A 27,474-nucleotide genomic window follows, 5' to 3' on the forward strand; every position below is an offset into this window, starting at 1 on the left:
TTACTGTTCACATCGACACAATATATATATATATATATATACATATATATATATATATATATATATATACACATACACGTATAGTATTGAATTCAATTTGAGCTATAAAAATTCTAAATTCTGTGTGCAGTGAGCTCCCTCTAGTGTAGGCTACAGAAACTTGTATGACAGTGTTACTGCAAGCAGGAGAAGAAGTATAGTGTGGACTGTGTAAGCTGTTATTGGATCAGCTTAGACCAGTGTTCAGTGCAAAAGTTGTATAATTAGAGAGAACACAAAATTACATTTACATAGATTAAAGATACTGTGCAAAATCTCGCGCACAGTGATGTATGACGTCACTGCACGGCCAGTTTGTTGACATCATCTCATCACCGCAACTGCCTCTACACAATCAAATTGATAAGTTGTTTTTTTTTTAACCTGATTAACCCCTGAAAGGCGTAAATGGTAGCCTCAAATGCCGCAATCAGTGATGAATGAGGCATCTGAGGGGTTCAGTGACAGGGGGTGGCGCAATCACCGTTCCCTGTAATTGCACCTGCTAGATACAAAGAAATTTACTTCATGACTAAGTAATTCATCACAAAGTGAATTTCTATGTGAAATTCGGCAAAGCAACTGAATCGAATTTTCCATAACTTTGCTCATCTCTAATGGTTTACATCAATGCAGCTTCTCCATTGACATATATTATAGAGATAAGGGTATAAAAATTAACGTTAGAATAGAAGAACTGAATAATTTGATTTTACTGTATGAGTAGCAGAATTCTTCCCATACTACCATGATGTAGCCAATGTACATATGGAAATCTACATTAAACTAGTGGCCGCAGTCAGGTGATATTTTTGACCATGTTAAATTTTAGTCTGTTCATAGCAGCTGGCATATGGTCAAAAACAGCTATACCAGATGGCTTTATAACTGATACATTACATTACTGTGGACTACTCACACGTCCTGTAAACTAACAGATCCTCTACATTGATGCAGGCTACACACAGACACGGACTGCAAACCAAATCTAACATAGGTTATATTAGAAGTATGGGCTTATTAACATAGACTACATGCCAGCACATGACATACAGGAGTACAGGCTAAATGACTGCACAATGGTAGAAACTATGAACTGACCTGCGTGGGTGGCAAACTGACCGCTCTCTGTCCAATCCTATAGGTGCCAGCTCTGCATAGTCCCCACTACCCAACTGCACTGCACTTTGGGAATTTGGGAATGCTGTGGATATTCTGCATGCAATTCTGATGTGCAGAATCGACACCATTTATGCCTCTTGTGACTGTACCCTAAAACTTAGTAAATAATTTCTTCTGTCTATAGTAGTATGAGTCTCAATGAAGAACAGCCTGCCGGAGCTCTTTGAATCCGTCATTGGCAGATGTTAACAAGATGCCCTCTGGGTAGCGTCCAGATATCTGCTAAATTTCATTATAGTCAATGGGGCCTGCGGGCATTCCATTAACATTCAGCAATGCCAGATCCGGAGAGCTACGGCAGGCCGTTCTTTGCTGGAACAGACTTCCGTAACCCGTAAAACTAATTTGTACATACATAACTAGAAACCAAATAGTGCACACATAATACTTCCATATATTTTCCACACAATACTGCCTGACATTCAACTGACACCAACATGGAATGCCTAAATAATACTCCTATACAGCACACAAACACCACTTAATACTGCCATAAAAAGATACTGTCATATATGGCCCATGTGGTACTTCACACCAACATATAAACCCCAAATAATATGCAGTATCTAAAATGCTTACTTAAAGGGGTTGTCCCATCTCAGACAATGGGGGCATATTGCTAGGATATGCCCCCATTGTCTGATAGGTGCAGGTCCCACCGCTGAGACCCGCACCTATATCGAGAACGGGCCCCGCAAGTGAAGGAGGGTGCACTGCGCATGCGCAGCCGCCCTCCATAAATTTCTATGGGGTCGCCGAAAATAGCCGAGCACTGGCTCGGCTATTTCCGTCAGCCCCATAGAAATGAATTGGAGCCTGGGCTGCGCATACGCGTACGCTCCCATTCACATCTATGGGAGCAGCGCTTGGTGGTGGATGGACCCTGGGAAATCTGGGGTCCTCCAGCCACAGCTCTCCCTGCTCTGTTCTCGTTATAGGTGCGGGTCCCAGCACCTATCAGACAATGGGGGCATATCCTAGCGATATGCCCCCATTGTCTGAGATGGGAATACCCCTTTAAAGGGTTTACATCAAATGCAGTTCAGGTCCCATATAATGTAATCATACAGCACCAAAAGGACCTGTTGATTTTAGGATTATTTAAAAAGGACCTTTCATGGGTCCAGACATTATAAACTAAGTATCAGGGTATGTGCGGCATACAGCAAGGATCTAATAGCGCTTACTATTTTTTCTGGGCGCTGCTCCGTTCGCCCGCTGTGGCCCCCGTTAAATTCTCCCGCCCTGTATGCTCATTTTCGTATCGGTACAGGGAGGAGGAGACTGCCCTGTTTCTCAATGAGCGTCTCCTTCTCCCTGGCTGTGAGCTGTCCAATCGCAGCGGAGAGCGTCACAACCAGGGAGAAAAAAAAAACTCACCTTCTCTAGTGAGCGCTTTCATCATGGAAGCGCTCACTAGTGCACAGTAGGGCCAGGGAGCGGTAAATACAGTGCTCCTTGTGCTGGCTGTACTCACCGTTTCCTGGACTTCTACTGCCAACACCACGTGCTGTGCTGTGACCTGACGTAGCACAGTGTAAGCTCGCACTATGACCTGACGATGTCCGTTGTCAGTGCAGTGAGGCGCCAGCAGAAGACCAGGGAGCAGCGAGTGCAGGAAGAGCATGCTGGATCTGTGATTGGTGGCGCTGTCTTTAGCAGAAGAGGCAACTTATTTATTTTATTTTATATGTCATCTGAGGTCTGATGGGGGTCTGATGAGCAATGGGGGTCTGATCTGAAGTCTGATGAGGAATGAGGTCTGATCTGAAGTCTGATGAGGAATTGTCACAGTCATTACCGCTGGCTGTGACCTTCTGTCTATGTTCTCGCTGCAGCTCCGTTCCTCTGTATTATTTGTGGTTCTGTATGGGTTAACTTCCCTGTATTCCTATTAGGAGTTAATCCTCTGTCTGCTCCATGGGTGTGGTCTCTCTGCTGCACCCATGGAACCTGTATATAAGGCTGAGGTTTCCTCAGTTCTGGGTCAGCTCTCCTGGTGTGTGTTGTCTTGTCCTGCCCTGCTCCTGGTTTGTACTCTCTCTCCCATGCTGCTGACCCATGGGATCCGTGTCTGTCTGTGCTCTGTGGGTTTCCCTAATTGTTCATTAACGTCGTCTGTCTGTTATCTGTTTTGCCTGTTATGTTTTAGTTACTTTGTGTTTATTCTGATGTCTGTGTTCAGCAAGCCTTTGCAGCAGAGTGGCATGACAAGGCCATGCAGTTTACTACTGGTGGAGCAAGTCCTTCTCTGCTCATTGCCACTCCTGCTCCCTTGCGTGAACTCCTGCTGGTATTATTAGTTGTCCTGTTTTGTATTCCTATGTCTGTGTTCAGCAAGCCTTTGTAGCAGAGTGGCATGACAAGGCCATGCAGTTTACTACTGGTGGAGCAAGTCCTTCTCTGCTCATTGCCTCTCCTGCTCCCTTGCATGAACTCCTGCTTGTGTTATTTGCCCTGTTTTGTATTCATATGTCTGTGTACAGCAAGCCTTTGCAGCAGCGTGGCATGACAAGGCCATGCAGTTTACTACTGGTGGAGCAAGTCCTTCTCTGCTCATTGCCACTCCTGCTCCCTTGCATGAACTCCTGCTTGTGTTATTATTTGCCCTGTTTTGTATTTACCTGTATGTTATGTATGCCTATGTGCCGTCGGTACCTTCTGGTACCTGTTGTCCATTCGCTCCTGCTGTCACTGTCTAGGTCACGCTCCAGAGTGGACCCTGGCAACTTCCTGCGGCTAAGTCTAACCCTACCATCTAGGGCTCTAGTGAAAACCAGGAGTTGCTTAGTTACGCCCTTCTGGAGTATTACTAGACAGTGGCGCAGTGGGGGTTTTCTCCCACTGTGCTGACGGTACATAGAGCTCATGTTTTCTCTGTGCTGCCTTTCATGTTTTTGTTTGTGCAATAAACTCTGATGTGTCTGTACCTGATTTCCGTTTATTGCTTGACGACGCGGTGGTCTCTCCTGGGACCTCCAACTCGTGACAGGAATGGGGTCTGATCTGAAGTCTTATGAGGAATGGGGTCTGATCTGAAGTCTGATAAGCAATGGGGGTCTGATCTGAAGTCTGATGAGGAATGGGGTCTGATGAAAAATATTTCTTTCTTATTTTCCTCCTCTAAAACCTAAACACTTTACACATTTGCTAATGAAACATAATGTAAGATGCAATGTGACAAACAAGAAACATTTTTAGTATGTCTGTAGTCAATTATATTTCCATTTTGTTAGTCCCCATGAGACCTATCCTTTCATTATAAACAGCCCATGTAACCATTTTCTTAGTTTAATATTTTCATTTTTAGTATCATCATCTGAGAATATGGCAATACTGAATTATAGCTCCTCTTCTACCTTTATTGTGCAAATAATGATATATTTCTTTAGTAACTTTTAGGCTGTATTCATCCTGAGAATTATTCCCGTTATAAAGTGTCATGCTTTGTACGGTGTATTGCTGCCCTGGTTTTATGACAGCAGCTTGGTGGTGTTTTTTATGTTTAAATTCTTAGGTCACGTTCACATTTTGTAACAAACCTGCAGCAAAAGTAAATGCTTCTTGGACTGCATCTATGGAAATATATTTAAAGTTACTAAAAGTTTAATTGGAAAATGTGCCAAATGTTTTAAAAATATTTTTTTGTAATATACTTTATTAATGTATCTTACTGTTTTACTAAAGAAATGGGCACCTAAAGTCCTGGGTACCTTTTATGGTTTAAAATCAGTATACTCATTAGAGATGAGCGAATTTTTTTTAACTACTCCAAGCGCTTGTAATACTCACCCTCCCTGGTCTTCCTTGCTGGGGCCGGAGCTTCACTGTCCTGACCGCGTACAGCATCAGGGCGTAGTGTGCGCACTATGGCCTGACGCTGCACGCAGTCAGGTGACAGAACAGCGCAGGCCGGGAAGACAGGGGTGCGCAACTTCTGCTGGAGGTGAAGAGGAGCCGTGGCACAGGGTAGGTAACAGGAGGTTTTTATTTTAATCTGATCTGAGGTCTGATGGGGTCTAACATTGAGGGCTGATCTGAGGTTTGACAGGGGTCTGACAATGTGGGCTGATCTGAGGTCTGATGGAGGTCAAATATTGAAGGCTGATCTGAGGTCTGATGGGGGTCTGGCAATGTGGGCTGATCTGAGGTCTGATGGAGTTCTGATGTGATATCCTGATAAGGGGGCCTGATATGATGTCCTGATATTTATGGGGGTCTGATCTGAGGATCTGATAAAAAAAATATTTTTTTCTTATTTTCCTCCTCCTAAACCTGGGGTGCGTCTTATCATCAGGTGCGTCTTACAAAGTGAAAATACAGTAGTTACCACAAAGCGGCAGAAAATTCTGCTCCATGGCAAATCTAATTTTTACTGAAATTCGGATCAAAGTCAACACTACACCCGACCCATATTTTTTGACGGTCAGTGAGGAACAGACTTATTGTGTAAAAGATCCAACCCCTGGCACAGGCGGTCATGGCTGTAGCCAGTGATTGGCTGAGCAGCATTCACAATTGAGCAGCAAGACGTGGGGTGCACCTTGCACTGACAGAACTACAGCGGCGGGGATCGGTAAGGTGGGTACAAGTTCTGTTATTTTTTTATGTGCAGCACCTGAGACAGCTTTCTTTTCTTGTGCTGGAATACCCTTTTAAATTTTATCACAAAAATGATCTGAATATAATCATTTTAGGGTCCAAAATGCACCAAACAATTAAAAAATATATAAATTGTGTAGGGATGAGAAAATTGATTCGTACAAATTGATTTCTTCATCTGAACGAATTGACACTTGTTACGTAGCCTCCCCACAGCTTTAGACGCACCCCCTGCCAGCAGATTAAGATGGCTACACACGCGCGGACGTGATAGTCTCACACATGCACCGTTACTGCGGATGATATGCCTACAGATCAATTAATTTGCATGTGCTGCTAAACAAATGTTAACGGCACATGCGCAATTGCTGTTTCGTTTTTGTAGTCATATTATCTGTGCATGTGCCGATACTTGCAGTAATGCCATATGTGTGGGATTATCAAGGTCACGAGAGATGTGTAGCCATGTTAGGGTACATGCACACTTTCAAGATTCCTATGCAGAGAATCCGCACTGAAATCCGCAGGTGTTCTCAGGCAAATCCGTGCGGTCAATCCGCATCAATTGGTGCGGATTTGCATGCGGATTTACATGCAGTTTTGGTGCGGATTTTACTAAGTGAATGAAAAATAAAGCAGGTAAAAATCCGCGCGGAAAAAAATCTGCATTGTGTGCATTGAGAATTTAAAATTCTCATAAATTACAATGTGCATGACCTACGGTGCGTATTTTGCACACGCAAATCCGCGCGGAAAATCCGCATGTGATCCTGATCGTGTGCATTTTTCCCACTTTCACATCAGCGTTTTTCCTTTCCGGTTTACCCATGATTATCTGCCAAACTGCCAATATTTTACATAGGCATGTCATGGGAGGGTCTGGAAGTGGCATTGACACTTCCACATCCGGCTACCTGTACCATTATATCAGATCTGGGCCTCTGAAATTGTAATATTTAGAAAAACAGCAGGACGAGAAGATCACCTGTGAACTACTGGCTACCAATGGAGCAACAACTACCAGCCTGTATATACAAATAGTGCATTCCTGTCTCTCAATCAGTCACCTTACCCATCAGAAGGTTAAAGGGGTTTTCCAGGAATTAAGAAAATGAAAATACCTAAATAATACTTTATTATAAATGTATTCCCAAATACCTTTCATTAGTTAGAATGGCTCATTTTCTCTGGGGAGCAATCATTGGGAGAAATACAATGGCCACTGTCCTATTAATGCACATGAAACCTGTCCTAATCACACAGCAGGACAAGTTACTTTACAACATTGAGCTAAAGAGCTGCTTCATCCTCCTCTCTGCTCTTCCTGTCAGGGGTTTATGATCCTGAATACAGTTGCCATTACCACAGCCTGTCCTGTCCATCCTCTCTGTACTTCATGTCTACTAATGAGCTCCTTTCCTTCAGAGATTCAGCTGAAGATTATATTAAACTGTATTCAGGATCATAACCCCTGACAAGTAGAGTAGAGAGGAGGATGAGACAGCTCTTTAGCTCAGTGTTGTGAAGTAACTTGCCCTGCAGTGTGATTAGGACAGGTTCTGTGTATGCTTATAGGACAGTGGCCATTTTATTTCTCCTAATGATTGCTTCCCAGACAAAATGAGCCATTCTAACTAATGAAAGGTATTTGGCAATATATTTATAATAAAGTATTATTTAAGTATTTTCATTTTCTTAATTCCTGGAGAACCCCTTTGAATGTACAGGAAATCATATTCACACTCTTAAAGGCGTTTTCCAAATTTTTAATACTGATGACTATCCTCAGGATAGGTCATCAATATCTGATCGGTTGGGGTCTGACACCTGCCACCCTCTCTGATCAGCTGTTTGAAAAGACAGTGGAGCTTCAGTGAGTGTTGCGGCTTCCTTGCAGTTTACTAAGCACAGCACATTTGATAGTGGCTTTGATCCCGAATATTCGAATTGCAAATTTTTATCGCGAATATCGGCACTTTGAGAATTCGCAAATATTTAGAATATAGTGATATATATTCGTAATTTCGAATATTCAGGATTTTTTTTTAATCAGTACACATTATCCCTCCCTGCTTCTAGCTTGTGGGCCAATGAGAAGGCTGCAATATCTTTGACTTTAGGAGTAGTGTTGAAAATTTTTATCGCAAATTTTTCAATTGCCGATTTCCGCAATCAAGAAAATAATGACTGGAGATAACGAACTCTCGAATTCGCGAATATATGGCGAATATTTGCCCAAATATTCGCAAAATATCACAAATTCGAATATTGCCCCTGCCGCTCATCACTAGTGGCTTACTTGTTACTGCAGCTTAGCCCCTTTCACTTCAATGGGACTGAACTGCACATAGGTCAGTGATGGTGAACCTTTTAGAGGCTGAGTGTCCAAACTGCAACCAAAAACCAACTTATTTATCACAAGTGCCAACACTGCAATTTAACCTGAATACCACAGTCCAGTATAGTATGTCTTCCATGTCCTTTATCACTTAGCTATAATAGCCTGCCTACATTCAGTGCGCTGCCTGTGCTGTTCATAGTGCGTCCTGCGTTGATAAATGGCGGAAAAGTATAAGGCATATTGGTACACCATAGACTTTTTCCAGAGCGCGGGTCTCCTTAGAGAGGGCTTTGAGTGCCGCCTCTGGCACCCATCCATAGGTTTGCCACCACTGACATAGGCCATGTGACCAATAAATGTGATGTCAATGGTCTAGAACAGGGATCCCCAATCTTTGGCACTCCAGCTGCTGTGAAACTACAGTACAACTCCCAGTATACACACTTTCTTGGCTGTTCTTGTAACTCCCATGGAAGGGAAAAGAGGATTCTGGGAGTTGTAGTTTGAGAACAGGTGCAGTGCCAGAGGTTGCTGATCCCTGGTCTCGGAAGAGGGGCAGTGCTCACTGGAGAGCCGCAGCCTCTTCATACAGCTGATCAGCTGGCATGCTGGGAGGCGGACTCCCACCAATCAGATACTGGTGACCTACAGTTAGGTCCATATATATTTGGACAGAGGCAGCATTTTTCTAATTTTTGTTCTGTACATTACAACAATGGATTTTGAACAAAACAATTCAGATGCAGTTGAAGTTCAGACTTCAAGCTTTAATTCAGTGGGTTGAACAAAATGATTGGATAAAAATGTGAGGAACTAAAGCATTTTTTAAACTCAATCCCTTCATTTCAGAGGCTCAAAAGTAATTAGACAAATCAAATAATTGTGAATAAAATGTTAATTTTTAATAATTGGTTGAAAACCCTTTGTTGGCAATGACTGCCTGAAGTCTTGAACTCATGGACATCACCAGATGCTGTGTTTCCCTCCTGTTCAATGCTCGGCCAGGACTTTACTGCAGCGGTTTTCAGTTGCTGTTTGTTTGTGGGCCTTTCTGTCTGAAGTTTAGTCCTTAACAAGTGAAATGCCCTATTGAGTTCAAATCCGGTGACTGACTTGGCCATTCAAGAACATTCCACTTCTTTGCTTTAATTAACTACTGGGTTTCTTTGGCTTTATGTTTTGGGTCATTGTCTATCTATTTTATGAAACGCCGACCAATCAGTTTGGCTACATTTGGCTGGATTTGAGCCCACAGTATGTCTCTGAAAACCCCAAAATTCATCCGGCTGCTTCTGTCCTGTGTCACATCATCAATAAACACTAGGGACCCAGTGCCACTGGCAGCCATGCATGCCCAAGCCATCACACTGCCTCCGCCGTGTTTTACAGATGATGTGGTATGCTTTGGAACATGAGCTGTACCGTGCCTTCGCCATACTTTTTTCTTTCCATCATTCTGGTAGAGGTTGATCTTGGTTTCATCTGTCCAAAATGTTCTTCCAGAAGTGTGCTGGTTTTTTAAGATGTTTTTTTTTCTTTAGCAAAGTCCAATCTAGCCTTCTTATTCTTGAGGCTGAGTGGCTTGCACCGTGCAGTGAACCCTCTGTATTTACTTTCATGCAGTCTTCTCTTTATGGTAGATTTGGATATTGATACGCCTATAGCCTGGAGAGTGTTGTTCACTTGGTTGGCTGTTGTGAAGGGGTTTCTCTTTACCATGGTAATTATTCTGAGATCATCCACCACTGTTGTCTTCTGTGGGCGTCCAGGTCTTTTTGCATTGTTGAGGTCACCAGTGCTTTCTTTCTTCCTCAGGATGTACCAAACTGTAGATTTTGCCACTCCTTTGTGTTGCAATTTCTCGGATGGGTTTTTTCTGTTCTCGCAGATGAAGGATGGCTTGTTTCACCTGCATGGAGAGGTCTTTTGACCGCATGTTTACTTCTCAGCAAAATCTTCAAAATGCAAGCACCACACCTCAAATCAACTCCAGGCCTTTTATGTGCTTAATTGAGAATGAAATAATGAAGTAATTGTCCCCACCTGCCCATGAAACAGCCTTTGAGTCAATTGTCTAATTTTGGTTCCTTTAAAAACAGGGTGCCACATGTAAAGGAGCTAAAACTCCTAAACCCTTCATCCAATTTCAATGTGGATACCCTCAAATTAAAGCTAAAAGTCTGGACTTTATGTCCATGTCCATTATACAACTATAACTTGAATATGTTTTAGTAAACAGGTAATAAAAAAAAAATTGTGTCAGTGTCCAAATATATATGGACCTGACTGTATGCTAAGGGATGGAATTTTTTCACCTAAAATGAGAAAAATTGGCTTCTACCTTTCTTCTGGATCAACCAGCAGGATAACAGGCTGAACTGGATGGATGGATCTCTTTTTATCAGCCTTATAAACTATACTGAACAAAAATATAAACGCAACACTTTCGGTTTTGCTCCCATTTTGCATGAGCTGAACTCAAAAATCTGAAACATTTTCTACATACCCAAAAGACCCATTACTCTCAAATATTGTTCACAAATCTGTCTAAATCTGTGTTAGTGAGCACTTCTCCTTTGCCGAGATAATCCATCCCACCTCACAGGTGTGGCATATCAAGGTGCTGATTAGACAACATGAATAGTGCACAGGTGTGCCTTAGACTGCCCACAATAAAAGTCCACTCTGAAATGTGCAGTTTGATCACATAGCACAATATGAGCTTGGATTGGTGGTATATATGTATTGAGCTTAGTTCTGGAAGTGTATTTATATTATGAGCTTGGTACTGGGACTGTCTTTATGTTATGAACTTGGTTCTGATGCTGTATTAATGTTATGAGCTTGGCTTTGGGGACATATTTATTAGAATTTTGGTTTTGGTACTGCATTTATGTTAGAATCTTGGTTCTAGTACTATATTTATGTTATGAGTGTTGGTCTGACACAATATATATGTTATGAGCTTGGTTCTGGTGCTGTATTTACAGTCAGGTCCATAAATATTGGCACATCGACATAATTCTAACATTTTTGGCTCTATACACCACCACAATGGATTTGAAATGAAACAAACAAACAAGACGTGCTTTAACTGCAGACTGTCAGCTTTAATTTGAGGGTATTTACATCCAAATCAGGTGAACGGTGTAGGAATTACAACATTTTGCATATGTGCCTCCCACTTGTTAAGGAACTAAAAGTAATGGGACACAATAATAATCATAAATCAAACATTCACTTTTTAATACTTGGTTGCAAATCCTTTGCAGTCAATTACAGCCTGAAGTCTGGAACGCATAGACATCACCAGACGCTGGGTTTCATCCCTGGTGATGCTCTGCCAGGCCTCTACTGCAACTGTGTTCAGTTCCTGCTTGTTCTTGGGGCATTTTCCCTTCAGTTTTGTCTTCAGCAAGTGAAATGCATGCTCAATCGGATTCAGGTCAGGTGATTGACTTGGCCATTGCATAACATTCCACTTCTTTCCCTTTAAAAACTCTTTGGTTGCTTTTGCAGTATGCTTTGGGTCATTGTCCATCTGCACTGTGAAGCGCCGTCAAAGGAGTTCTGAAGCATTTGGCTGAATGAGCAGATAATATGTCCCGAAACACTTCAGAATTCATCCTGCTGCTTTTGTCAGAAGTCACATCAATAAATACTAGAGAACCAGTTCCATTGGCAGCCATACATGCCCACGCCATGACACTACCACCACCATGTTTCACTGATGAGGTGGTATGCTTAGGATCATGAGCAGTTCCTTTCCTTCTCCATAATCTTCTCTTCCCATCACTCTGGTACTAGTTTATCATGGTCTCATCTGTCCATAGGATGTTGTTCCAGAACTGTGAAGGCTTTTTTAGATGTCGTTTGGCAAACTCTAATCTGGCCTTCCTGTTTTTGATGCTCACCAATGGTTTACATCTTGTGGTGAACCCTCTGTATTCACTCTGGTGAAGTCTCCTCTTGATTGTTGACTTTGACACACATACACCTACCTCCTGGAGAGTGTTCTTGATCTGGCCAACTGTTGTGAAGGGTGTTTTCTTCACCAGGGAAAGAATTCTTCGGTCATCCACCACAGTTGTTTTCCGTGGTCTTCCGGGTCTTTTGGTGTTGCTGAGCTTACCGGTGCATTCCTTCTTTTTAAGAATGTTCCAAACAGTTGTTTTGGCCACGCCTAATGTTTTTGCTATCTCTCTGATGGGTTTGTTTTGTTTTTTTTCAGCCTAATGATGGCTTGCTTCACTGATAGTGACAGCTCTTTGGATCTCATCTTGAGAGTTGACAGCAACAGATTCCAAATGCAAATAGCACACTTGAAATGAACTCTGGACCTTTTATCTGCTCATTGTAATTGGGATAATGAGGGAATAACACACACCTGGCCATGGAACAGCTGAGAAGCCAATTGTCCCATTACTTTTGGTCCCTTAACAAGTGGGAGGCACATATGCAAACTGTTGTAATTCCTACACCGTTCACCTGATTTGGATGTAAATACCCTCAAATTAAAGCTGGCAGTCTGCAGTTAAAGTACATCTAGTTAGTTTCATTTCAAATCCATTGTGGTGGTGTATAGAGCCAAAAATCTTAGAATTGTGTCGGTGTCCCAATATTTATGGACCTGACTGTATGTAATGAGCTTGGTTATGAGTCTGTATTTATGCTATGAGCTTGATGTTGGTGCTGGATGTATGTTGCAAGCATGTTTATGGTGATGTCTTATGTTATTAGAATTGTTCCAGTGCTGTAGTTATGTCATGAGCTTTGTTCTGGTGCTTTTTATTTTATTTTCAATTTTCTTTTTATTAAAGTTTAAACAATAAACAGGTACATAGATATTGAATATAACAGAACACCTTGTGGTGTTAAGGTTATACAGATCAGAGTACAATGGGAGAACATACTGTATAAGATGTATGCAATTCACAGTTTGAGAGATAATCTAGTGGGTCCCAGGGGATTTGGAGACCATAAGCCTCGGTGTTTATTCGTTTGATGCCGAGTCTTCAATGGCAGTGGCTCAGATCGTTTGAGTCCATATTAATCTGAAGTCCTCCAGGTCCTTGTACTTAGAACTTGAGTGTGATTACATTTTTTCTATGTAATTGAGCTATTCTGTATTCCTCGCTGGAAAGTAGAACCAATAAAGAAGAACTTGTACAAAACTGAATTGTGTCTATGTAGTATGTTTGGGGGAGGGGGTGAGTTAATAGGGAGGAGGAAGGTAATGGGGGGGGGGGGTTGTTCATATCCGAGATCTCTGTCTATCGTGAACAAATCTGTGGTAGATAGTAGTGTAGGTATGATTTGATTAGTGTGTCTCCTTTGTCTCTATGTATGTCAAACTGCTCAAGGGCTTTCTTCTAAGGTGTGATTCAAGAAAGAGGTAGATTTGCTGTAAGTAGTCCATGGTGACAAAAGTGACGCAAATCTATTGTGACTTTGATTAGTTAACGCCACAATTTACTCTAAGTTGTATATTTGGTCTACCTTGAGTAACCATTGAGGTAGTGTAGGGCTGGTTGTTGTTCTCCATAGAGGGGGAATGAGTAGTTTAGCAGCTGCGATTAAAAAAGAGGGGAGGGACCTGTTCTGCCCTTTCTGCCGTTCCTCATCCCATCCCAAGAAAATTAGGGCTGGTGAAGGTGTCGTGTTCAGAGAGCAGATGGACTTAGTGGCCTCTACAGAATTCCAGAATGGTACCAATTTAGAGCACCACCACCAAATGTGAAGGTACGTCCCCCTTTTCATACCACAGCGCAAACAGGTGTCTGGAATGGAGGGGGTACCATATGTTAGTTTTGACTGGGGTTATATACCAGTGTGATAGTATTTTATAGGAATTTTCTTGGATATGCATACAAGAAGAAGGACAGTGAGAGCGTTTGTATATGGCAGAAATATCTGTTGGTGTCAGTTCTAGACCTAAGTCTCTTTCCCAGAGTCCTATGTATGCTCATTTTAAAGGGGTGGATCTAGTGAGGATAAGGTTGTAGATTCTTGACAGTACTTTGACAGGTGGTTGTTGTGCTATTAAGGTTTCAAATTATGTCAGATGTCTGTCTAGGACTCCATTTGATATATATAAGACTGCAGGGCCAGTTTGAGTTTGTTTTTGGCTAGGACATTTAGTGGCTTGTCGTTTAATATTTTATTTATATCAGTCAGAGGTTTAATAGTTCCGTTCTCCATTATTTTATCTAGTGGGATGTTTAAGGTGTGTAATTGGTCCGGAGACTGTAGGTCTTTTTGTTTAGTCTTTAAGTCTGGGAGGTCTCTTATTTCGGTTAATGGGGAGTGGGACGGTGAGAGATTTGCTGCGTGTTTTTTCCATAATTGCATCGTCTCTTGGGTCATGTCATTCCTGAAGATTATCGAGTCTAAAAGTTTTAAAGGTGCGGTTATCAGGGTTTTGAGGGGTAATGGAGCGGAGGATTCTTCTAGGGTTACATGTAATTTATCTGTTTTGGGTCTAGCCCAATGCACTATTCTAGAGAGGATTAAAGCTGAGTAGTATAGGAATGGGTCTGGAACTCCCAGTTCTCCTAGTGTTTTAGGGAGTGTAAGTGTGTGGAAATTTAGTCTAGGTCTCTTGTTTTTCTAAATATAGTTTGAGTGATCTAACTTTCTGGAAGTATGTCTTTGGTGTTTTAATTGGGAGCATCTGAAATATATAAATGAACTTGGGTAGAATAAGGCCTTTTAGTAACTTCTTCCTTCCCATCCAGGATAGAAAGGGGGCCGGCCATGATTCTATTTCCTGGAGAAAGCTTTGTAAGAGTGGTAGGTAATTGAGTTTGTATAGATCGGGCCAATGCACCCTCAGTTTAATATCTAGATACGTTATATGGCTTTTTGGCCATTTAAAGGGGAATTAACTTTCCAGTGTGTTTATTGTTTCCTGGGATAAGTTTATGCCTAGAGCTTCAAATTTATCTAAGTTTATTTTGAAGTTGGATAGGTGGCCAAATCTACTAAATGTGTCTAATACGGCTGGTAATTCTATCTCTGGGTTAGTTAGGATCAGAAGGAGGTCGTCAGCAAAGGCCGCCACTTTATGTACCACTTTGTTGGTTTTATACCCCACTATGGCAGAGTTTTGTCATATACTTTGGATCAGTGTCTCCATCACTACAATGAATAGTGAAGGAGAAAGCGGACAACCCTGCCGAGTACCATTAAGGATGTCAAAAGGGTCAGGCAAAAGACCATTGACACGAATTTGCGCATACGGGCTAGAGTATAGTTGTGAGATAGCCTTGATAATGGGGGTTGGGATATGAAAACAATTCAAGGTTTCCGTCATGAAAGTCCAGTCCACCCTGTCGGAGCCCTTTTCAGTGTCCGTGCCAAGAAAGACTAAAGGGGAGATGGAGCTTTATGCGTGCTGTAAAAGATTTAGAAATCTGATGGAGTTATCTTTACCCTCCCTACCCTTGACGAAGCCAACAATGGGCTTAAATGCTGTGCCACTAGACTAGCGAAAATCTTAACATCATTGTTCAAGAGGGATATAGGCCTATAATTGCTGTTGTGCCTTTTCATAAGTATAAACAGTTATATCTACTTATTTTAGTGATAATGGGTATTCATTGCCTTTAATTAAGAGCAATGTTGATTTATATTCACTGTTTTGTATGGATTTTCATGTAGGCCGAAGTGAGTCCATAGGAAGATTACTGTGCCGTTCAAAAAGCTAGTGTTATTGTAACAATATATTATACATTTAGACAGTTAGAAGATAAATGGCATCTGCAGATTTAGAGGCTCCATTGTATTTCTTATCTGAACATGAATTCCACAGTGTGAGAATTGTCTAGATGTTCCTTAAAGTATACATTCATGTATCAAAGTTTGTCCCTCGGCTCTAAGACAAGGCCTCCAGATGTCAGAGGTGTGTAGTATTGAAAATATCAGGCATGTATGAGTTAACCCTTAATAGTATGATGCTTATAGCTTATACAACAGTGTCACCTAGATATGAGCAGTTAATACTACACCAGTAGCAGTGCATTCTGGGTATTATTATGACATCACGCTCCTTATCAATGCACACGCCCATCCAACAATGATTGGAAAGTTCCAGACCAGGAGGGTGTGTTCATCTGATAAGTTTTGGGTTAAGAAACCAGATACCAAAAAGAAAAAGAAAAAAAAACAAAGAAAGAAAGAAAGGGAGATCTCTGGAGAAACATTGGGATTATTGGAAAAACTCTTGAGAGCTGACTGCCCCAAGACTCTGCACATCACTTGACCCTTGGGTAATGTATATTTTTGTTTTATGTAGTATTGATTTAAATTAATTGGCTTGATACTTAGCCAGATACCCGCTCATTTGCGGACGTGTAACGTTAGTTGCTACATCAATGTCGACAGCATTCAGTGAAAATGCATATCACTGAATACAAGATCTGATATTGATAACAAGAGAAACTCTCTGTTGGGAATTGTCACCGCCAGTTCTGTGAGAAGATCTGGCAGACGTTCTTCTCTACCTCTTGTATGATGTTCTTTGTTTTGGTTTCACTTTCTCATCTCCTTTCCTTCTGCCAGGTGTCACTTATTTCGACTAATTGTCTTCCTTTATAATCCCTCCCATACTGCCTCACTTTGCGGTTTATACTACTTCCTGGATGAGGTGTTCACTGCTGGAGGCTGCTTCTGCTGTTTGTTCAGATAAGTCATTTACTTTATTGTGTTTCCTTGCTGGCTTGATTCTAGGTGACCCTGACTCCGTCCATATTAAGTGCAGGGAGCCGGTGGTCATGTCCCCTCACTACTATAGGGTTTTCAGGTGTCACACAGTATTAGGTACGCGGGCATGCAATCGTCTACCATACAGACCCTTGCATGTGCATAGCAGTCAGGGAGAGCTCTTAGGGTTTTATAGGGCTCACCTATAAGCTCCTTAGTTTGGGATCAAGCCAGTCGCTCGTTTATTTATATATTCCAGCTATCTGCTAACTTCATCCGTGACAGGAATCTTTATATTCCCTAGTTTGATATCAAGCCAATAATTTTTAAGTTTTGTGGCAATACTACCCCATATCTGAGATTGGTCATCATTTTGGGCAGAGCAGGGGATCGTATCTGTCATTTTCTTGATTAAGTTTTTCGCATAATCCATTGATTGTATATCTCTCACAATTTTAAAGCCGTATTGCATAATATTCTTGTGTTGGTTGAGTAGTGTTTTGTTGGCACCATATAGTGGTGAATTCTGGGTACTGCATATCATTGTATATTATTGAACTTTACGTTGATAAAATTTTGGTTGTATTTTAAACTATTGTAAATAAACCATTTATATTTTTGCATAGACGCTTGTACCCTGTTTTACTGATTGCACAAAATAATTAGGTTCTTGATTGAACTCTTTTTGAGATGTTTATGTCCATCTCACGGGTCAATATCGTTTGCATAATTTTTCTTTTAATCCGTATTTTTTTAAAAATATTTATATAAAGAATTTGCTTTATATACCCGACATTGCTTCATAATTCAGGGTCTTTCCCCTCTTTGTGTATTAGTGAGATATGCGCTTCAAGCGCCTGCTTCGGTAGAGCCGATCCCTGCAGCACAGCGTTGCAGAAGTGTAGGAGATGTGGTTGGAGAATATCGTGCATGGATTTATAATATAGAATAGGGAGGCCATCCGGGCCTGGGCTCTTGCCTGTTTGGCTCTTCGACAGAGTGGTCTGGACCTCGCGTGGTGTGAATGGTTTGTTGCTCTTCTGATAGTTCCGGGAGGTGGAGAGAAGATAAGAAATTCCTTATCCTCCTGTCTCTTTAATGTTTGGTCTGTGGTATCGTGTGCCCTTAGTTGGTATAGTGATTTGTAATATTGGCAGAATGCTTCGGATATACTTTTAGCGTCTGTGACGCGTGTGCCTGAATGGTGCTTTACCGAAATTATAAATGTTCGGGCTTTTTGTTTCTTGATGAGGGGCATCATCAATTTGGATACCTTATCTCCATGTATGTACAATCTATTTTTCCATGACATGTAGAATTTAGTAGATTGTATGTTTATGATGTCTTTCAATTGTTGCCTTTTGGACGTTAGGGTTTGCATGGTGTCACTAGAGTTAGAGGTTTTGTGTGTTAGCTCTAGTTGCTGAATCTCTTTGTAAAGTTTCTGTGTTGTTTCTTTTCTGGTTTTGTTGAGATGCAAGGCTATTGAAATATATTCTTCCCGTGTGACAGCTTTGTGGGCTTTCCATATTGTAGTGAAGGGTAATGTGTTGTCAGTGTTCTGTTCGAAATAATTCTTTAGGGCATTTTCAATGTACGTTTAATGTTGATTGTTAGAGAGGATGGATTCATTTAGTCTCCAATTTAGTGTGGGTTTGGTGATTTTACCAAGTGCTGTACGCAGTAGGAGAATTGATTGGATGATCTGAGTGTACGCTGGGAAGTATAGAAACTTCTCTTATGGACAGGAGCGCCGGGAGGGGAAGGAATAGATAGTCTATTCGACCATATGATTGTTGTACAGGAGAGTAGTGAGTGTAGTCTCTGTCAGTTGGATGAATATGTCTCCAAGTGTCTACTAGTTGTGCAGAGTGTAAGCATTTGTGTATTCTGGATAAGGCTTTTTTGGTTAGTATTGATTTCCCCGTGGACGTATCCACTGGTGGGTGTAAGGCAGTGTTGAGGTCGCCTCCTAATAGGAAGGTTCCCTCTATGAAGGATTTGCAGTTCCTAATGGTGCGCGTGATCCATGTGTCTTGGTTCTTGTTTGGAGCATATAGGTTTCCAATTGTGACCAATACGTTGGCTATTTTACCCTTGATAAAAATATATCTTCCCTGAACATCTATTAGGGTGTCTCGATGTTGGGAAGGTACGTTTTTATGTAGCGCAATGGCGACTCCTCTAGATTTCCTGGATGTTGAGAAAGAGTGATACCACTGGTTATAAAAGGATTTAAGGAAAAAGGGTGTTTTGGTTTGGATTAAGTGTGTTTCCTGTAGCAGCAAAACTTGGGACCTTTTCACTGGTGAGTTGAGCCCTCTCACATTATAAGAGACAAAAGACATGGTTTGTATATCAGTAGCCATTTGAGTGTGCAGTAAGTGATTGCCTAAACTTAGGACATGATCTCGGATAAATAAAGTTTTGAGGGGTGGGAAGTAGGAGCTGGGGATATAAGTGTGAGGGTGGGGTTTTCATTACCCTTGTAACAATTGGTAGTATTGGTTTGAGAACTATGTGTAAGAGCTCACTTATAAACATTTTTCTTTGTGTGTATTATCAGTGAACCATTTGAGGGATAAATACTGGCATATCTAATAGAACTGAGAAACATTAACATAATAAGAGAAAATAAAGAACTTGTGATAGTAGGTTAAATGCAATACTCATAGTGTAAGTAGTTGAAGTGGAGTCGATACTTTTTGGGACTTCTCTGTTCTCTGCTGCTTGGACTTTTCAACCGTTTCCCATGGTAGCAGTGCTGGGAGAGGTGAAATGTTTATGTTTGAGTGCTCCGTCTCTAGAACTGGAGGCTGGTCCAGTGGTATGTTCAGTTCTGCTGCCACTGAAGCCACTTCGTCTGACGTGCGAGCTGTGTAGGGTCTTCCGTTGGCTGAGATAGAGATGCCGAACGGGAATAAACAGCGGTACGCATGTTGTTTCTGGCGAAGGGCATCTGTAAATGGCTTGATTTAGCGACGCTTTGCTAGCGTGGTTGGTGCTAGATCCTGGAAGATGGTTATTTGGTTTTTATCATATGCAAGAGATTTTGAAGATCTAGCGTTTTGTAGGATTTTTTCTTTTATATGAAAGTCTGAGAGTTTGCAGACAATATCTCTGGGGGGTTCGGCAGGTTGAGGTTTTGGTCTCAAGGTTCTGTAAGCTCTTTCAATTATCAGTGACTGATTGTCAGAGTCTTCAAGTAGGCCTGAGAACATATTAATTAAGGTAGGCGTAATTTCTGTGGTTTCCGTGGATTCTAGGACCCCCCTAATCCTCAAGTTGTTTCGCCTATTTCGGTTTTCTAGGTCTTCTAGTTTATTTATGTGCTCCTCTTGTATTTGTAGGTTTGAGGCAACTGCCGATGCGTGATCTATGAGTGACGTCTGCGTTTGTTCGAGCGTGTCAATCCTGTGGCCCAGGTGCTGAAGGTCTTGTTTGATCTCAGACATATCTTTACCGATGGGGGCAAGGGATGAGGTTAGTAGGCGGGTGAGGAATGCTCTAGAGATTGGTTTGCTATTTTCGGAATATTCACCCTCGTTATCGCTTGCTTGGTCTGATTCTGAGGCTGTGGCTTCTTTATGCGACAGTGCTTTGGATGATGCCCCAGTGCCCTGTTTAGTCAGGAATTTATCCATGTTAGGTTGAAAAGGTGTTATAGTTGACTCCTGTTCAATGCTAGATGTTTTGCGGCCAATCTTTACCATACTGATCTTCTTTAGATTGATAGCATGCCTGAAATATCCCCAATGGAGTTATGGGAGTTTTACATTGTATGTAGCCCTTAGGGGTTGGAGAGAAGAGGGCATATTCGAGCAGGTCTTTTTACCGGAAAGAAAAGGAATAATAACCAGCTATATGGTGATATGTAGATCTTGTTCAGGGTCCGAAAAAATTGAAGCCAATCTCGTGTTCAGTTGTCTTGCTGTTTTAAGTTCTTTTGGGTTCCTGCTGTATGGGGAGGGGTATGTAGGACTTTGGTAGCCTGTTATGTGGTAGAGGCTTATATGGTGATTGGGCTTGTAGTTATCTGGCTTCTGTGACTAGGGATGAGGATTCCTCTTTGTTTCCCCTAACGAGTCAGGGGATCAGAGAACACAACACAGTTGGGGGGGGGGGGGATCTTTTCTGTCGTTATTATGGGCCACTTATTGCCTCCTCCCTCCTATATTGTATGTATGGTGATCTCTAGCCCTTCGACTTCTGAGCGATGGTGGAAATGTGGCACTAACGTTTGTTTGTACTTGCAGAGATTATGTCGCCGCACTGCAGGTCTTGCCTGTGATCTTTCCTACCGCCGACACCTCCGGTAGCAAGCGTCAGCGCCGCTCTCCCTTGGTCTCTCTCTCTGCGGGTCCGGCAGGACCGGGGCAGCCCCTAGCTTGGGGTGATGTTTCCTCCCGGAGTGCGTGGCTCCAGATGCTGGTGCGCGGGTCCTCCTTGACTAGAGGCCGAGATTTCAGGTGGGAGTTAGGCCGCAGTGCGCAACTGGGCCCGTGTCTTTCTTTAGAAGCGCCAAAAGCAGCTCATCAGGTCACCGCTGTTATGTGGGGGTCATTTGCTGTAGGGTGAGGCTCATGGCGTCTTTGGATGGTGGCTGATTGATAAGGATATAGGATTTCTCAGAGGAGCTGAGATTCCAGCGTCCAGTCACTCGTTCTGGTGCTTTTTCTATGTAATGAGCTTGTTTTTGGTGCTGTATTTATATACTGAACTTGTCTGGCAGTGGGAATCTGCCAGGCATTCAAGGAGGTCTGCAGCATCAGGCAGTTCAGGGGCCCCACAAGTTAAATTTCTGAGCCCCTTTGTGAAAACTCAGCTTTCACATTTTATTATCTAGTCACCAGGATGTAGTTTTTCCCATTATTTTGCAACGTTCCCCACTAGTGAATTATTACACAAGAAGTCTAGGAGGAGAAGAGAACAGAAAATGTCAGGTGTGCTGTCCTCTACCTTTAGCTAAGCAGCTTTTTTTTCTAACTGGGAATAAGAAGGTCCCGACCAATAACCAGAGAGGGTGGCACACTGCAGACGGTTACCCTTCAGTGTATGTGCAGTGCATACAGTGTGTGGAGTGGAGCCTGGATAGAGGGCTGCACACAAATCTCTCTCCCAGGAATTCTGCCAGCAGACCTCAGCAAGCCTCTCATCACAAGGAGGCATGGGAAGCAAGTAGTCTCTTACCAACCCCATATTACACTAACAGACATGGAAACACTGTATAATCTTCATGAGGACAATTATACCGATGAAAATGGGATATTATGTGAGATCACAGATAATGGAGCCATCATCAGCTGCCTGGGGAACTATTCACACAATGCGACCATCCCTGGCAAAGGTACGTGTCATAACTGTATGGGTAGAATTTGTAGATATTTTCCCAGAAAGTGCTTCAGTTAGCCACAGCTTTGTGGAACTACAAGTCAAAGCACGGCAGGCAACTAGTTTGGAGCCAGAGAGAGCTGCATTGTAGACTTTCAAATGTCATGTGTATGATGTGCGCTGTAATGACAATGTCATCTCTGACATGCTGTAATAATGTCAAATCACCCAAAAAAATTATAAACTTTTTTTCCCCAAATTTGTTTATTGTTTTATCATTATATCAATAAGCAAATACAAAACCTGCAACAAGTCAGTATATACTAAGAGGTACAGACATCGATGAACAAGAACGCCCAAAAACTTTTATTAATAAAGGCAGACATCAAATCTAGTTTTATCTTTCCAGTAAACCTACTGCATTAACTTAACTAGCAAACTTGCCATGAGGCACAAGTAGACTCGCAGATGTAGCAGAGCTGAATGTGTCAACAGGCATATCAGAAACTGCCGACAGCCCAATGACAAATACAACTTTGCTGCTACATCTGATTCTGGACCTCACTGTTGTTTTATGTTTCATTTCATTGTTGTGCATGAATTAGCAACAATGTATCACGACAACTAATTCGTTTTTTTCTTTTGTAGATTTGCACCAGGCAGTGAGGATTTTCCTGTATTCCTTGATCTTTCTCCTGGGTGTCCTGGGCAACAGCTTGGTTATAGCGGTCCTGATAAGGAATAAGAGGATGAGGACTGTCACCAACCTCTTCTTATTGTCATTGGCAGTCAGTGACCTCATGCTCTGTATTTTCTGCATACCCTTCACTCTCATTCCTAATTTGCTGGAGGACTTTATATTTGGTAGCACAGTCTGCAGCGCTGCTTTCTATTTCATGGGTAAGTGAATCGTTTGCTGAACCATACCTATGTACAAAAAGGGGTGAGACTGCATCATGTGAACATATGCTTATGAAGCTGGTCAAGGCAGAGTGGCTTGTAAGTGCTCTCCCAGGCGCCTGTCCTGCTAGCTGTCCCCTATCTAATGCCCCTACATTGTGCTCCTAGCAGTATCCCCGGGGTACTGTAAAAATGGAGTATAATAATTTTTTTATAGTACCATTAATTCACTCAAGAGAGCTTAGGCTACTTTCACACTTGCGGCAGTGTGATCCGGCGGGCAGTTCCGTCGTCGGAACTGCCCGCCGGATCCGCCGATCTGCATGTGACTGAAAGCATTTATGAGACGCTTATCATGCGGACAGACAGATCCGTCTTGTATCTTTTTTTCACATTTTTACCGGTCTGCACATGCGCAGACCGGATGGACGGATCCGGCATTCCGGTATCTTGATTGCCGGATCAGGCACTAATACATTTCTATGGGGAAAAATGCTGGATCCGGCATTCCGGCAAGTCTTCAGTTTTTTTTCGCCGGAGATAAAACCGTAGCATGCTGCAGTTTTATCTTTTGCTTGATCAGTCAAAAAGACTGAACTGAAGACATCCTGATGCATCCTGAACGGATTACTCTCCATTCAGAATGCATGGGGATATGCCTGATCAGTTCTTTTCTGGTATGGAGCCCCTGTGATGGAACTCTATGCCGGAAAAGAAAAACGCTAATGTGAAAGTACCGTTACACATAATATAAAAAATACAAATATGATAAAAATCCAACTGTTAACAGAGGGGGAGAGGACCTTGTCCGCAAGAGCTTGCAATCTACAAATAAACCGGTTATGAAGTATGGAATCATGTTCCAGACTATTTTACAGGAGGGAAATCATCTAAAGCTGCTGTGATATCCGGCATCTACTTGTCATAGTTTACTGTGCGTCGTCCATAATCTGTCATATGATTTTGCCAGTATGAGTCCAATGCTACATGTATAGACATGGCAATGTAGTCCTTCTAACCGCATTAGCTTTTAGACTTCCTCCTAGTTATCATTAGCTTCATATCGGATAGTAGGCGCTTTCATAAAACCATTACAGAGACAAGCGATTAAAATAAAAAGCAAATTAGACAAGAAAAAAATAAAATTACACGCATCAAGGGCAATGGGACATTTCTGTGACGGGTATGCTAGTACTGAATGGTTAATGTTCCTATTGCATTAACCCCTTCAACCAATGAAGCGTGTTAACCATATAGTAATTGTATGTCTTAATGGAGCTAAATGACATAATGACTACTTTGTTATTAAAGCGTACAATATTTACTGGTATGAAAACCCTGCTTCATGGGGGGAATATCTGTGTATGAAGGCTCTCCAGCTCCAAATGTATGAACCAGAGGCGTATAAAGGATAATAGAGCACCATAGAAATCTAGACGGATCAGCTTAGAAGATGCACGGTAGTGTGCATTAACTCATAAGGGGGTATGCCGCTTTCAGTCATTTTTGTTGGATCCGGCAGGGTTCAGCAAAAACGTTTCCATTACTGATAATACAACCGTCTGCATCCATTATGAACGGATCCGGTTGTATTATCTGTAACATGGCCAAGACGGATCAGTCATGAAATCCATTCAAAGTCAATGGATGACGGATCCGTTTTCTATTGTATCAGAGAAAACGTATCCGTCCCCATTGACTTACATTGTGGGTCATGACGGATTCCGTCTTAGGTTTGCTCTCTGGTATGTGGGCTGTGAGATTCTCACATGACCAGGAATGAGAATGGAACGGAATACATTTTGGAGCATTCCGTTCTGTTCAGTTACATTTTGTCCCTATTGACAATGAATGGGGACAAAATGGAAGCGTTTTTTTCCGGTATTGAGACCCTATGACGGATCTCAATACAGGAAAATATTAACGCTAGTGTGAAAATAGCCTAATTCATTGTGTAGTAAAAAGTCATACCATTTTCCAAGATACATTTTGTATCAATGCCTTACAGATTGCAAGATCTCTCCTTGCTGCCATTCTGTAGTAACCTTGATAGTTTTCTTCTAGGGAATAGAATTCATTCCTGGTCATGTGAGAATCTCACAGCCCTGATAACTGGTTTAAGCCGGGAACCTGTTGAATAACAGCAAGCAGAGATCTTGAAAACTATTCAAAGTGACGCAGAAAGTATATTGGTACATTAGAAAACTTTTCATTATACAAAAAAATAACAAAGCGGTGTTCCCATCTGGATGTTTATGGCATATCGATAGGATATGCCATAAATGTCCGATAGGGACCTCTGGGACTTGCTCCTATCTCAAGAACATGGCCCTGCTGTAATTGAATACTTTGGGGCCCCAATCTTGAGATGGAAGAAGGTCCTAGAGGTGGGTCCTGCACCTATCGGACATTTGAGGCATTTCCATATTCTACCCCCATATGAAAGGAGTGGCAAGTCAAGCATGCACAACTCCTGCGGTATTCATTATCCTGAGTACAGAGCTACCACACCATTCATACAGGGGACACAGGACCCCCTGTTCTCGTGATGATTGGTGGGGGTCCAGACAGTTAGACCACCACCAATCAGACAGTTATTACCTATATTGTGAAAAGGTGATAAGTTTAAATACTGGAGCTAGCCCTTTTAAATAAGCTGAAAGCAGTTGGGTATGTTAGAGGCTGCAATGCGTTTTTTAAATTGATTATTAAAAAGGGTTGTCTGAAATTATAACAAAAACTTCTGCTTTTTCCAGAAACAGTGCAACTCTTGTCCATGGAGCCATGCTGTAATACCAAACACAGTTCATAGACAAGAGTGGTGCTGTTTCTGGAATTAAAATGGACTATATATATATATATATATATATATATATATATGTATATATAATTCCCCCCCCCCCAGATAATAAGTCTAAATTCCAAATATCTATCCCTAGCCTAAAGGGGGTGTCTCACCAAGGCTTTTTTGTAACCCATTAGGGCTTTGGGACATTATAGAGGCAGTTCCGCAGCTATAGATCCCCCACTATGAGCCAGAAGGGAGAGCTGCTGCAAACAGGGCACCCACTGTGCCGGACCCATCAAATCCCATCAGACGGCCCTTAATAGAAATGCCTATTCTTGTCCGCAAAACGGACAAGAATAGGACATGACTCATAATTTTTGCGGCGCCGCGAAATGGAGCAAAGGATGCGGTCAGCACCCGAGCTGCAAAAAATGTGGCTCGGATGCAGAACCAAACCACGGTCGTGTGAATGAGCCCTAAGAGAAGGGCTTTCCATAAACCAATACCCAACCCTCCAAGCCAGAAGAACAAATGGCCAACCTCTGACGGAGCCGAGGTAGAAGCCCGTTGTTGTTCGGCTTTCCACCTGTGCTGCCAACCCAGGTCAAGGTCTGGCTCCCTCCCCCCAGAGGGAAAGCCAAAGGGTTTGCAGGGGGGGGAAGAAACCTAATGGCCACCGCCCATAGACCTCAGAGGGTAGCCCATAAGGGCACCACACCTTTTAAGTTCTTGTGACAAACAAACACAGTGAAAACACACAAAAATAAATTAATGAATGTGCAATTACAGCTCGGACATTCAGACAGAATTATAAAAATTCATCATCTTGCCTAGCCAGAAGACCCGGGCACCCATTGATTAAATGGCCTCCTTATAAAGCCCATTCAATCTAAGAATGAGCTAAGTAGGGTATTACTGGCTGTTATTGTGGAGACTCCTCTGGGGTATGGAGACTCATTTTCAGGCAATGCTTCATGGGAAGGGTATGTAAATGAGCTCATATTAGCCAAACCAGAGACCAAGCCGTAAGAACAATAGCACTTAAAAGCCTGGAGACTGCCTCTGTCAATTAAGTGCAATGTCATATACCACGGACCTCAGTAATAGTAGATACTTTCACATCTTCAAGCATAAGATTAGTACTAGTAATTGTGGGACAAACTAACCTATGCATCATCTAAACTGCATCTGTCAAATTCCCTTTACTACCAAAATGGCCTCCATACCCTGTCCTGGACTTGTGTTGGTAAGGACACGGGGACATGAGTAAGGCTGCCTTCACATCCGCGTTTTCAGTTCAGGTTTAGAGATCTGGCACGGGATCTCAAAACCTGAATAAAACACTTCCATTTCATTTAATACATCTGTTGTATTATATAGAAACAGAACAAACCGGATCCTGCATTAAAATCATTGTAAGTCAATGGGTGTCGGATCCTTTTTTTTTTATTACCGGTCCGACACCATAGACTTAGGGTACTTTTACACTTGCGTTAGAAGTTCCGGAACTGCCTGCCGGATCCAGAAATCCGTATGCAAACGGATAGCATTTGTTTCTGACAAATGCATTGAAATACCGGATCCGTCT

The 27,474-nt window shown here is 42.1% G+C and overlaps 1 protein-coding gene across 1 annotated transcript in view; it reads left to right on the forward strand.

The window, feature by feature from the left end:
* The first annotated feature begins 21,977 nt into the window (after positions 1–21,977).
* Positions 21,978–27,474, forward strand: part of CCKAR (cholecystokinin A receptor) — a 95,983-nt gene continuing 90,486 nt past the window's right edge. Inside the window, exons 1-2 of the mRNA XM_040420556.1 lie at positions 21,978–22,214; positions 22,847–23,098. Of these exons, the coding sequence (XP_040276490.1) occupies positions 22,082–22,214; positions 22,847–23,098 (385 nt within the window). The 5' untranslated portion in view covers positions 21,978–22,081. The remainder of the gene's footprint in view (positions 22,215–22,846; positions 23,099–27,474) is intronic.

Source organism: Bufo bufo, chromosome 2 (genome assembly GCF_905171765.1).
Source record: "Bufo bufo chromosome 2, aBufBuf1.1, whole genome shotgun sequence".
Taxonomy (NCBI): Eukaryota; Metazoa; Chordata; class Amphibia; order Anura; family Bufonidae; genus Bufo; species Bufo bufo.